General features: G+C 44.0%; 1 protein-coding gene and 1 pseudogene across 1 annotated transcript in view; one reads left to right on the top strand and one right to left on the bottom strand.

The window, feature by feature from the left end:
- The window catches only part of ZNF426 (zinc finger protein 426), a 12,036-nt gene extending 7,762 nt beyond the window's left edge, over positions 1-4,274 (top strand). Inside the window, 2 exon segments of the mRNA XM_011954906.1 lie at positions 855-974; positions 2,642-4,274. Of these exon segments, the coding sequence (XP_011810296.1) occupies positions 855-974; positions 2,642-3,889 (1,368 nt within the window). The 3' untranslated portion in view covers positions 3,890-4,274.
- A 3,135-nt stretch (positions 4,275-7,409) lies between these two features.
- LOC105520948 lies at positions 7,410-13,507 on the bottom strand (annotated as a pseudogene).
- Between the last annotated feature and the right edge of the window lie 588 nt (positions 13,508-14,095).

Consider the following 14,095-nt stretch of genomic DNA (forward strand, 5'->3'; position numbering starts at 1 on the left):
AAAAAAAAAAAAAAAAAAAATTCTAGCAATAAACAAAACAGTTCATAAGTTTTAAATTTCTCATCGTTCCCAGTAGCATGATGAAATCTTATGTCATCCTGCCTGGGATGTGAATCATCCATTTGTCCAGTATATCTATGCTGTGTACATCACTTGTCAGTCACGTAGTGGTCATCTCAGTTACCAGATAGAAGAACCACAGTATGTACAGGGTTCAGAACTAGCCATGATTCAGGCATCCACCTGGGGTCTTAGAACATTTCTTTAATTGTTTAGATATACGCTCTTTTTTCAGAAATTTCCTACTTTCATTTCCTGATACTCTCTATTCACTATCAGTTTTAATTTTCATAGCGTCAATTTGTAATAAACGATTGAAAAGTTTTACCCCATGTCCTTGTCTTGGCCAGTTTTACTCCCTTTGGATCATTTACATCAAAAACAAATTTTTAATGTAGCCCAGATCCCCAAATGTCTTTCTGCTTTTTCTTGCCATGTTTAATTTGAAACAAATAGAAATGAGTCATATGTTTTCAACTCTTTCCATTTCTTTCTCCAAATCCTTTCATTTGTTCTTGTTGTGGTTCACTCTCTTGCCAAGGCTGGAGTGTAGTGGTGTGATCTCAGCTCCTTGCAACCTCTGCCTCCCAGATTCAAGAGATTCTTCAGCCTCAGCCCCGCGAGTAGCTGGGATTACAGGTGCCCACCACCACGCCCAGCTAACTTCTCTATTTTTAGTAGAAATAGGGTTTCGCCATGTTGGCCAGGCTGGTCTCAAACTCCTGACCTCAAGTGATCCACCTGCCTTAGCCTCCCAGAGTGCTGGGATTACAGGCGTGAGCCACCGTGCCTAGCCTGAGTCCTTTTCTTTGTTTGTCTGTTTTGTTTCAGGATGGGAAATGCAGCTTGAAACCCAATGGTCTACACTTCAGCAGGACTTTTTGATGGGTCAGAAATCCATCGGGATACAATTGGTAAGATTTGCAAGGGATATTTTTTATCTTCCACCCTCAGAGAAAATCAGGAATTCTATTATGGGAAGTCAGCAAAAATAAGAGATATTTGAGAGAAGTTGCATACACACAAGAGGGAGCGAAGAATCTGGGGATGCTCCAAATGTATTGTGAAACTTGTTTCTTCAGAGCTTTTACACATTCCCACATATGTAGCTAGGCATTGAGTTTTGTTTTTGGTGTTTTTTTGAAACGAAGTATTGCTCTGTCACCCAGGCTGGAGTGCAGTGGTGCAATCATGGCTCAGTATAGTCTTGACCTCCTGGGCTCAAGCGATCCTCCTACCTCAGCCTCCCTTAGTAGCTGGGACTACAGGCATGCCCCACCACACCCAGCTAATTCTTTAAAATTTTTGTGCAGACAGGGTCTTGCTGTGTTGCCCAGGCTATTCTCGAACTCCTGTGCTCAAGTGATCCTCCACCTCAGTTTACAGAAGCGCTGGAATTACAGGCATGAGCCACCACATCTGGCTTAGACTATGAATTGCTTTTGGTTTTTTTTGTCGAGACAAGGTCTTGCTGTGTCACCCAGGCTGGAGTGCAGTGGCACAAACATGGCTCACTGAAGCCTTGACCTCTTGGCTCAAGTGATCCTCCCACCTCAGCCTCCTACGTGGTTGGGACTACAGGAATGCACCACCATGCCCAGCTAATTTTTTTTTTTTTTGAGACGGAGTCTTACTCTGTCACCCAGGCTGGAGTGCAGTGGCACAATCCGGCTCACTGCAAACTCACCTCCTGAGTTCATGCCATTCTCCTGCCTCAGCCTCCCGAGTAGCTGGGACTACAGGCGCCCACCACCACGCCTGGCTCATTTTTTTGTATTTTTAGTAGAGATGGGGTTTTGCCATGTTAGCCAGGATGGTCTCGATCTCCTGACCTTGTGATCCGCCTGCCTTGGCCTTCCAAAGTGCTGGGATTACAGGCGTGAGCCCAACTCAGCTAATTTTTTGATATTTTTTGTAGAGATGGAGTTTCGCCATGTTGCCCAGGCTGGTCTCTAACTCCTAGGTTCAAATGATCCACCCACCTTTGCCTCACAAAATGCTGAGATTACAAATGTGAGCTACTGCACCCATGACACTGAATTTCAAAAACAATTTCTTGGAATTCTGCAGAAATATGTTTTTATTATTATTATTATCTTGAGATGGCATCTCATTTTGTTGCCCAGGCTGGAGTGCAGTGGCACAGTCTTGGCTCACTGCAACCTCCGCCTCCAGGTTCAAGCGATTCTTCTGCCTCAGCCTTCCAAGTAGCTGGGATTACAGGCATGTACCACCAAGCCCAGCTAATTTTTGTATTTTTAGTAGAGACAGGGTTTCACCATGTTGGCCAAACTGGTCTTGAACTCCTGACCTCAGGTGATCTTCCCCAACTTGGGCTCCCAGAGTGCTGGGATCACAGGCGTGAGCCACCACACCTAGCCAAGATTAAAGCAGATGGCACAACATTCTAGAATAAGAGTTAAGTTGTACCACTTAAAATAAATCTACAGGGCAGGACCTGAATGCGAGTAATAAAAATGGCATCAATTATAATCACCATTATAATGTTTGTAGCTTCAGATGGGTACGTCTGTTAATATGTTTGAGAAAAATCCTTAAATCATCATCATCCCTTCAACAGGAAGGGAAACACAACGGAGGGGAACTCTGTGACTGTGAGCAGTGTGGAGACGTCTTCAGTGAACACTCATGCCTTAAGACGCACGTGAGAACTCAAAGTACAGGGAACACTCACGACTGTCATTGGTATGGAAAAGATTTCCTTACTCTGCATGAGAAAACCTCTACTGGTGAGAAGTTTAATCAGAGTGAAAAAGTCTTCAGCCTGACACCAAATATTGTATACCAGAGAACTAGCAGACAAGAAAAGTCATTTGGATGTAGTCACTGTGGAAAGTCCTTCATTAACGAGTCATACCTTCAGGCACATATGAGAACTCACAATGGAGAAAAACTCTATGAATGGAGGGATTATGGGCCAGGTTTTATTGACTCCACAAGCCTTTCTGTGCTTATAGAAACCCTCAATGCAAAAAAGCCCTACAAATGTAAGGAATGTGGAAAAGGCTATAGGTACCCAGCCTACCTCAGTATTCACATGCGCACCCACACTGGGGAGAAACCATATGAATGTAAGGAATGTGGGAAAGCCTTCAATTATTCCAATTCATTTCAGATACATGGAAGAACTCACACTGGAGAGAAACCCTATGTGTGTAAGGAATGTGGGAAAGCCTTCACTCAGTACTCGGGCCTTAGTATGCATGTACGATTGCACAGTGGAGACAAGCCCTACGAATGTAAGGAATGTGGGAAATCCTTCCTTACATCCTCACGCCTTATTCAACATATAAGAACTCACACTGGAGAGAAACCTTTTGTATGTGTTGAATGTGGGAAAGCCTTTGCAGTTTCCTCGAATCTTAGTGGACATTTGAGAACTCACACTGAAGAGAAGGCCTGTGAGTGTAAGATATGCGGGAAAGTATTTGGGTATCCCTCATGTCTTAATAATCACATGCGAACGCACAGTGCCCAGAAACCATACACCTGTAAGGAATGTGGGAAGGCTTTTAACTATTCCACCCACCTTAAAATTCACATGAGAATCCACACTGGAGAAAAACCCTACGAGTGTAAACAGTGTGGAAAGGCCTTCAGCCATTCCAGTTCATTTCAAATACATGGAAGGACTCACACTGGAGAGAAGCCCTATGAATGTAAGGAGTGTGGGAAAGCCTTCACGTGTTCCAGTTCTTTTAGAATTCATGAAAAAACTCACACAGAAGAGAAACCCTATAAATGTCAGCAGTGCGGGAAAGCTTACAGTCATCCCCGTTCACTTCGAAGACATGAACAAATTCACTAGTGAGAAACTCTGTCCGTGTAATACGTGTGGGAAAGCTCTCATTTGTTCCAGTTCACTTCAAAGACATGAATGAACTCACTCTGGAGAGAAGAAAGTCTATGAAAATTACTTAATTCCTGTAATGCCAGCACTTTGGGAGGCTGAGGTGGGCGGATCACTTGAGGTCAGGAGTTTGAGGCCAATCTGGCGAAACCCTGGCTCTACTAAAAATACAAAAAATTTAGCCAGGCATGGTGGTGGCAGGTGCCTGTAATCCCAGCTACTTGGGTGGCTGAGGCAAGAGAATTGCTTGAACCCAGGAAGCAGAGGTTGCAGTGAGCAGAGATTGTGCCACTGCACTCCAGCCTGGGCGACAGAGTGAGACTCCATCTCAAAAAAAAAAAAAAAAAAATTATTTGATTAAATTGAGTCTGTTAGGGTACATCCCTAATCCAATCTGACTGGTGTTCCTATAAGAAGAGAAAGACACAACTGGGATGACAAATAGAGAAGATGATGTGAAGTCATGAGATGATAGCCATCTGCAAACCAGAGGGCCAGGACAGATCCTTCTATCAAGGCCGCCAGCCCTGCTGGCACCTTCATCTTGGGCTTCCAGAACTTTGAGCAAATAAACTTCTCTTGTGTGAGAAAACACCCAGTCTGTGGTGTTTTGTTGTGGCGGCTCTAGCAAGTGAATACAGTAAGCAATAAGCAAAAACATTTATAGATTGTCCAAAAGCCTTAATATTCACATGCAAAGCCATGCTGGAGAGAAACTATATGAATGTAAGACATGGGAAAGCCTTCATTGAGTCGTCAGTCCTTTCTACATGCAGGAGGAATTACGTAGGAGAGAAATTGTATGAATGTAAGGCACATGAAAAAGCCTGTGAATGTTCACTGTATTTTAATATTCACATGCAAGTTGTCTGGATATAGACCGTATGAAAATAGAGGGGAAAAAAGGAAAGAAAGTTTCTTTTACTGTGAAAGTAAGGAATGTGACCCAGTACACCATATTGGAACTTGGAGTGGACCGAAACCCCATTAGGATTGTGGAAAAGCTTACGTTAATGTTTTCTACCTTCTAGAAGGTGTAAGAAGTCAAACTGGAGAGACGCCTTCTACCTGTAATGCATGTAGGAAGCCTTACATTAATTCCACAGAAATTTTTTTTACACATCTAAAATTACCTCAAAACCCTGGGAAGGTAAGGAATGTGGTATATCCTTTAAATATTTCAAATGCCATAATATTTACCTGAATTCTCATAATACTGTATTTTTTTAAGTAGTGTTAGTACTTTATACTATCAAAATAATCCTAAATCCTCCCTCTCAGACCTTCCTTCATTACTGTATTTCACTTATATGCATATACACACACACACAATTAGCATATGTAATCTAATACATTGTAGCTGTTTTTCAGAAGTTACCTGTTAGATCAATTAACAATTAGAAAAATAAACATTGTTATTTTACTTCACTTCTATGCTCAAAGTTGGATGTAATTCTTATACTTGATTCTCAAAACTGAAAGCATTTCCCCCTCAGGCTTCTATGAAAATTTTTGTTATCTTTGATATTCTGTTATTTTTAAATGATATGCCTAGGTATAGGTTTTTGGTGCTTGTCCTGCTTGGTGTTTGCTTAGCCTCCTGGATTTGTGTTTTGGCGTCAGTTAATTTTGAGAAATTCTGTCATTATTGTTTCAAATGTTTCTTTCCCTTTTTTTGCTTTCCATCTGATATTTCCTTTATATGTAGGATACAACTTTTCTAGGTATCCCACAGTTCTTATATCTTGTTTTTTTATTCTTCTCTTTGCTTTTCAGTTGTGGATGTTTCTACTGATATATTCTCTTTTCTACTGACATATTCTCAAGCTCTTTAGTTGACTTTTTTCTGGCCAATAATAAGCCTACCAAAGACATTCTTCGTTTCTGTTGCTGTCTTCAATCTCTAGCAATTCTTTGTGGCTCTTAGAATTTCCATTCTGTATTTACACTGTCTGTCTGTTCTTGGATGCTGTCTGCTTTATCCAGTAGAACCCAGGGCATATCAATCATAATTGTTTTAAATTCCCAGTCTGATAATTTCAGCAATCCTGCTATGTCTGGTTCTGGTTCTTACTCTTTCTCTTTAAGTTTTGCCTTTTAGTATGCTTGTAATTTTTCCTTAGCTGGACATGGCATACTGGATAAGAGGAACTGCTGTAAGCAGGCCTCTAGTAATGGTAGTAAGCTGTGGTGAGAGGGGCAGTGTTCTATTGTCCAGGGATTAGATGTCACTCTTTTTTTTTTTTTTTTTTGAGACGGAGTCTTGCTCTGTCGCCCGGGCTGGAGTGCAGTGGCTGGATCTCAGCTCACTGCAAGCTCCGCCTCCCGGGTTCACGCCATTCTCCTGCCTCAGCCTCCCGAGTAGCTGGGACTACAGGCGCCCACCACCTCGCCCGGCTAGTTTTTTGTATTTTTTAGTAGAGACGGGGTTTCACCGTGTTAGCCAGGATGGTCTCGATCTCCTGACCTCGTGATCCGCCCGTCTCGGCCTCCCAAAGTGCTGGGATTACAGGCTTGAGCCACCGCGCCCGGCCTAGATGTCACTCTTTTAGTGAGTCTGTGCCTCTGCACTGTGAACTTCATAGTTTTTCCCACCCTTTAGTTGGGTCAGGATATATAGAGTTGGCTGGAGTTGGATATTTCCCTTCCTGCAGGTCACTGAAGCTCTGACTAAAATTCTGGGTGTGGTGGCTTATGCCTATAATCCCAGCATTTTGGAGGGCCAAGGCAGGCGGATCACCTGAGGTTGGGAGTTTGTGACCAGACTGAATCGCTGGAATCCAGGAGGTGGAGGTTGCAGTGAGCCGAGATTGTGACACTGCACTCCAGCCTGGGCAACAGAGCGAGACTCTGTCTCAAAAAAAAAAAAAAAAAATCATCGATGCTCAGCCCTTCTTGAACATGAACTCATAGTGAACAGAGCCCTATGAATGTGAGGAATATTGAGAAGCCATCACTAGTTACTCACTCAAACCTTATTGAATGTGTGAGAATTTACTCCGGAGAGATGCCCTTTCAGCATAAGAAATGTTGGAAAGGATTTGTATAATCTTTCCTTTTTAATATCCACATCCAAACTCACTGGAGAAAAACCCTAAAAATGTAAAGCAATGTTGAAAAACCCACAGTTATTTAAATTCATTTCAAGTATGTGAACTCACTGTAAAGAAATCCTATGAATGTAAGTAGTATGATATATTATTGAATTTTTTTTTTTTTTTTTGAGATGGAGTTTTGCTCTTGTTGCCCAGGCTGGAGTGCAGTGGCTCAATCTCAACTCACCACAACCTCCGCCCCCTCAGATTCAAGTGATTCTTCTGCCTCAGCCTTCCAAGTAGCTGGGATTACAGTCATGTACCACTACGCCTGGCTAATTTTGTATTTTTAGAGGAGGCAGGGATTCTCCATGTTGGTCAGGCTGGTTGACTTCCCAAAGTGCTGAGATTACAGGCATGAGTCACCACACCCAGCCAGTTCTTCAATTCTTAAAGTCCCTTTCCATATCATTAAAGAACTCACACTGGAGAGAAACCTTATCAATGTTAGAATTGTGGGAAAGCCCTCTGTTGTTCCCATTTACCTGAAAGATGTGAACAAAGTCACACTGTAGAAAAATGCTGTGAAAGTTGGGAATCTGGAACCACTTCTGTATTATCTCACGTCACAATGAACTTGTGAGAATTCACAGTGGCAGGAAACTCTAGGTATATGGAAAATATGGGAAAGGCTTCATTTACTCCTTAGGACAGATACCACAAAACTCCCACTTGGAGAAAACCTATGTTTATAAGGAATGTGGAAAATCTTCACTTATTCCTCAGGCTTTAAGGTATATGTCGGGATTCTCAGTGGAGAGAAGCCGTGTTGATGTAAGGAATGTGGGAAAGCCCTTGCCTGCTACTCAGTCCTTGATAAACATTTTAGAACACAAACTGGAGAGCAACTGAATTCAAGAAGTGTGGCAAAACCTTTTTATGTTCCACAAGCTTTAATCATACACCGATGTATGCTGGAGAAGAACTTGATGAATCTAATAAGTGGAATGGCCTAGATCAGGGGTCCCTAAACCCCTGGGCCATGGACTGGTACTGGTCTGTGGCCTATCAGGATCCAGGCCACACAGCAGGAGGTGAATGTAGGATGGGCAGATATTACTGCCTGAGCTCCACTTTCTGTCAGATCAGCAGCGACATTCGATTCTCATAGGAGCATGAACTCTGTTGTGAACTGCACATGCAGGGGATCTAGGTTGCATACTCCTTATGAGAATCTAATGCCTGATGATCTGAACTGGAACAGGTTAATCCCCAACTCTAGTCCATGGGAAAAATGTCTTCCACAAAACTGGTCCCTGGTGCCGAAACGGGGACCGCTGATCTAGATTTTGTCCCATCCACCCATTAACATATTAAGGCTTTCATCCCTGGGACCTCAAGATAATGGTATTTGGAGACGTGGTTTTTTTGAAGAGGTGATTTTAAAATGAGGCAGTTAGAATGGGGCCCTCATTCAGTATGACTGGTTTCCTTATGAGAAGTGAAAGAGATACCAGGGTAGCAGGAACAGATTTTTATGTGAAGTGACCAGAGATGGTTACCTGCAAGGCAAGGAGAGATTCCTGGAGGAAATGCTTCTTTTAAGGCTCATTATAGAGGAAATCATCCTTATCTACACTTCGATCCTGGACTTCCAGCCTCCAAAATTATAAGCAAATAAATTTCTGTTGTTTAAGCCATCCAATGTGTGGGGTTCATTTTTTTTGTCAACTCTAGCGAAATAATGCAGCAAAGAATGTGAGAAAACCTTTAGGTATTCCATAGTCTTTAATATTCATGTTCAGAGTTACAATGGAGAGAAACCTTATGAATGTAAGGAAGTGTTTTCTGTCTGTGTTTGTGTGTGTGTGTGTGTGTGTGTGTGTGTGTTTGAGACACATTCTGCCTCTGTTGCCCAGGCTTGAGTGCAATGGCATGATCTTGGCTCACTGCAACCTCTGCCTCCTGGGTTCAAGCGATTCTCCTGTCTCGGCCTCTGGAGTAGCTAGGATCACAGGCACGTACCACCATGCTTGGCTAATTTTTGTATTTTTAGTAGAGCTGGGGTTTCATCATGTTGGTCAGGGTGGTCTCGAACTCCTGGTCTGAAGTGATCTGCCCACCTCGGCTTCGCAAAGTGCTGGGATTACAGGCGTGAGCCACCACACCTGGGCTCTTTTTAGTCTTTGGTCTGCTAAACGTGAGAAATCATGCAGTAGACCATTTCAGTGAATCTAAAGCATGTGAAAAACCATTTTATTATCCCTTAAAGCATCCGAACTCATCTGGTGAAAGAACTTACATCAAGTGAGAAAAAATAAAAATATAAAGAAGAGGTTTCTTGTAGTATGAAATCAAAGAAGGTGATCTTGCACAACATGGAAGAGCTTAGAGTGGATTGAAACCCTATCATAAGGAAATGTGGGCCGGGTGCAGTGGCTAACACCTGTAATCCCAGCACTTTGGGAGGCTGAGGTGGGCAGATCACTCGAGCCCAGGAGTTTGAGACCAGCCTGGGCAACATAGTAAAACCTCATCTCTACAAAAGTACAAAAATTAGCTGGGCACAGTAGTGTGCGTCTGTAGTCCCAGCTACTGAGGAGGCTGAGGTGGGAGGATCACTTGAACCCAAGAGGTGGAGGTTGCAGTGAGCCGAGATTGTGCCAGTGCACTCCAGCCTGGGTAACAGAATGAGAACCTGTCTCAAGAAAAAGTTGACTCAAAAGTAAGAGGAAAAAAGGAATGTGGCAGGGCTTTTAAAAACGTTTCATACCTTATAGAAGGTGTAGAAACTCAGTGGAGAGAAACCTGCTTGTAAATCAAGTGGAATCGCCTTTGTTCATTCTTAAGGCTTCTTTTGTACATCGTAAATTGCTGTGAAGCCATGGGAAGGGGAAAAGTGGGATACAACCCTTAGATATTTCACATGCAGATACTATGATCTGCCTGATGGAGCCACCAAGCCTGTCCCTTCTTTAAAAAGTCAGGTAGGGGGCCTGGCATGGTGGCTCATACCTCTAATCCCAGCACTTTGGGAGGCCGAGGTGGGTGGATCACTGGAGGTCAGGAGTTCGAGTCCAGCCTGGTCAATATGGTGAAACCCCGTCTCTACTAAAATTACAGAATAGCCGGGTGTTGTGGTGCATGCCTGTAATCCCAGCTACTTGGGAGGCCTGGGCAGGAATTCAAGACCAGCCTGGCCAACATGGCAAAACCCCATCTCTACTAAAAGTACAAAAATTAGCCATGCATGGTGGTGGGCACCTGTAATCCCAGCTACTCAGGAGGCTGAGGCAGAAGAGTTGTTTGAACCCAGGAGGTGGAGGTTACAGTGAGCTGAGATTGTGCCACTGCACTCCAGTCTGGGTGACAAGAGCAAAGCTCCATCAAGAAAAAGAAAGAAAGAAAGAGAGAGAGAGAGAAAGGAAAATAAAGAAAGAAAAAGAAAAAGAAAGAAAGAAAAGAAAGAAAAAGAAGGAAAGAGAAAGAAAGAAGAGAGAGAAAGAGAGAGAGAGAAAGGAAGGAAAGGAAAGGAAGGTCAGGTAGGGGCTCTCAGCACTTTGGGAGGCCAAGATGGGAGGATCACCTGAACCCGGGAGTTCACAACCAGCCTGGGGCAACATAGCAAGACTCTGCCTCTATTAAGAAAAAAAAAAAAAAAGGTCAGATAGGGACCTAGTACTAATCTCTTTCTGAAACTGGATGCTTGACAGCTCCAAGGAATTCAGTGACCAGCAAGGGACTGTCCCAGTAGGCTTTGCTGGTCACATAGAAATGGAAATGGAATGAGTGCAGCAGCCTGACATTAGCAGCCTTGTGGCTTTACCTATCGGCAGCTATATCTTTTGGAAAGACTTTATCATAATTTTATCATGCATTCCTCTACCTGAAGCTAAGCTGCTGGCTCAAGGGGACTCTTATTGCCTGGGTGGGCCTCTTCAGTCACGATTGGAAGAAGCTGAAAGCTGAATGTGTCCACTGGGTTTCTGCAGGCATCCAGCCTTGGAGTGCAATGGCATGATCTTGGCTCACCGCAATCTCCACCTTCCAGGTTCAAGCGATTTTCCTGCCTCAGCCTCCTGAGTAGGATTACAGGCATGTGCCACCACGCCCGGCTAATTTTTTTGTATTTTTGGTAGAGACGGCATTTCTCCACGTTGGTCAGGCTGGTTTTGAACTCCCAGCCTCAGGTGATCCACCTGCCCGCCTCAGCCTCCCAAAGTGTTGGGATTACAGGCATGACCCACTGTGCCCAGCCGTGGAAGCCTTTCTGTATCACTCTTGTTGCAAACAAGATAATTCATTCTGGGGGTACATTAAAATAAATGACATGAAGATGAAATTGTCTTTCTGTGTGTCCTATTCTCAGATAAGACTTGTGGTCCCTTAGTTTTCTGTGGTGGTTTTATATGATTAAATTTGTTTTTGAAAGAGTTTCTGAATATATTACTTGTTCTGTTATGCACATTTGATATATTAGCGCTTTCTTCATGACTGCAGCTGTAAACACTTTCTCATTTGCATTATATGTTCATTTAGCAGTGAGTTTGTCTTTAACTGCCAAGATAAGGTTTTGTTTTGTTTTTCCATAAAATCCAGATTCTGCAAAACTTGGTGATTTTTTGTTTTTGTTTTGAGATGGAGTCTCGCTCTTTCACTCAGGCTGGAGTCCAGGGGTGCAACCTCTGCTCACTGCAACCTCTGCCACCTCCCCTGGCTGTCATGAGGGATTATTAATAGATGCTTTTAGATAGTCCTCTCTAGTGCCGTTGATAATTGGTCATACCATGGGTCTACCTAGCATTTCTTTTCTTTACTTTTTTTTTTTTAAGGTGTGCATTTTCATTCAACGTGTCAAGTCAGTGTACAGGTAAGCCCTGGCTGCCTCCATTCCTCCACCCGCTCCCAGGGAGACCAAAAGCCTTTATACATCTCAAGTTGGGGGACAAAAAAGGGGGGCCATGATGGCTGATAATTCAAAATTAAACAAAATAAAAATATGAAGGCAAAGTTTTTTTAAAAATTGCATTATATAATTTGAAAGCAAGGCTATCACCACCCCATGTGAACTTGGGAGAGGACTGGGCATTCTCCTTAGAAGTGGGGTGGCTTTTGGGAGAGCAAGGGACTTCCTGTAAGAATGCACCTCCCAGCTGGGCGCAGTGGCTCACGCCTGTAATCCCAGCATGGGAGGCTGAGGCAGGTGGATCATGAGGTCAGGAGTTCGAGACCATCCTTGCCAGTATGGTGAAACCCCATCTCTACTAAAAATACAAAAATTAGCTGGGTGTGGTGGTGCACCTGTAATCCCACCTACTTGGGAGGCTGAGGCAGAAGAATCGCTTGAACCCAGGAGGCGGAGGTGCAGTGAGCCAATGTTGTACCACTGCATTCCAGTCTGGGCGACAGAGCAGGACTCTCTTGAAAAAACAAAAAAAGAGAATGCCCCTCCCAATATTTAGAATGACTATTAAAAGAAAGAACAATGTATAATCAAGTCCTGAGCTGCATTGTAGAACATTTGGGATGCCTTACTCCAACTAACTGCTGTCACCTTCACCATTCCAGGTTTTAAATCTTAAGTCAAAAAAAAAAAAAAAAATTGCCAATCTCACCTTATTTTCTGCATAAGTTAGGTTTTTGTCAAGAAAGGTTATAATGTAAGTCACCATCTGTATAGAACTATTTGCAGTAGGGTGGACAATGCAGAGGCCAGACTCCTCGTATTCCTGCTTGCTGATCCACATCTGCTGGAAGGGGAACAGCAAGACCAAGATGGAGCCGCTGATCCATACAGAATATTTGTGCTCAGGAGGAGCAACGATGTTGATCTTCTTCATGCTGGGAGCTGTGGTGGTGATCTCCATCCTGTTAGCAATGCCAGGGTACATGGTGGTGTCGCTGGACAGCACTGGGTTGGCATACTGGTCTTTGCAGATGTCCATGTCACATTTCATGATGGAGTTGAAGGTAGTTTCGTGGATGCCACGGGATTCCATGCCCAGGAAGGAAGACTGGAAGAGTGCCTAGGGACAGCGGGGACCCCTCGTTGCCAATAGTGATGACCTGGCCATTGGGCAGCTGGAATCTCTTCTTCAGGGAGAAGCTGGAGGCCATGTGCAGGGACAGCAGCGCCTGGATTGCTATGTACCTGGATGGGGTGTTGAAGATCTTAGACATGATCTGGGTCATCTCATGGTTGGCCTTAGGGTTCAGGGGGGCCTCAGTCAGCAGCACCGGGTGCTCCTTGGGAGCCACATGCAGCTCATTGTCGAAGGTGTGGTGCCAGATCTTCTCAATGTCGTCCCAGTTGGTGATGATGCTGTGCTTGGTGGGTATTTCAGGGTCAGGTTGCCTCTCTTGCTCTGGGCCTGTTCACCCACGTAGAAGTCCTTCTGACCCATGCCCACCATAATGCCCTGGTGCGCGGATGCTCCACAATGGAGAGGAAGACGGCCCAGGAGACATTGTCACCCGCAAAGTTGGCCTTGCACATGCCGGAGCCATTGTCAGCTACAAGCACCTCAATATCTTCATCCATGGTGAGCTGCCAGGGGGTGTGTATAGGCGGCGCAGTGGGCGGGACAAGGCTTTGTGCTCACGGGATAGATGCAGTCTTAACGGTTGCATTTCTTCTTTTAAAAAAAATTAAAAAAAAAATAGAGATGGTGAGCCAGGCTCAGTGGCCCACACCTGTAATCCCAGCACTTTGGGAGGCTGAGGCGGACAGATCACGAGGTCAGGAGATCGAGACCATCTGGGTAACACAGTGAAACCTTGTCTCTACTAAAAAAATACAAAAGAATTAGCCTGGCATAGTGGTGGGCACCTGTAGTCCCAGCTACTCAGGAGGCTGAGGCAGGAGAATGGCGTGAACCCAGGAGGTGGAGATAGCAGCGAGCCAAGATTGCACCACTGCACTCCAGCCTGGGCAACAGAGCAAGACTCCGTCTCAAGAAAAAAAAAAAATATATGGTGGTCTCACTGTGTCGCCCAGGCTGGTCTAGAACCACTGACCTCAAGAGAGCCTCCTGCCTTGGCCTCCTAAAGTGCTGGGATTATAGGCATGAGCAATTGCACCTGCCTTTATTTTATTTTATTTTATTTTATTTTATTTTATTTTATTTTA

This window comes from Colobus angolensis, unplaced genomic scaffold, assembly GCF_000951035.1.
Source record: "Colobus angolensis palliatus isolate OR3802 unplaced genomic scaffold, Cang.pa_1.0 Scaffold39, whole genome shotgun sequence".
NCBI lineage: Eukaryota > Metazoa > Chordata > Mammalia > Primates > Cercopithecidae > Colobus > Colobus angolensis.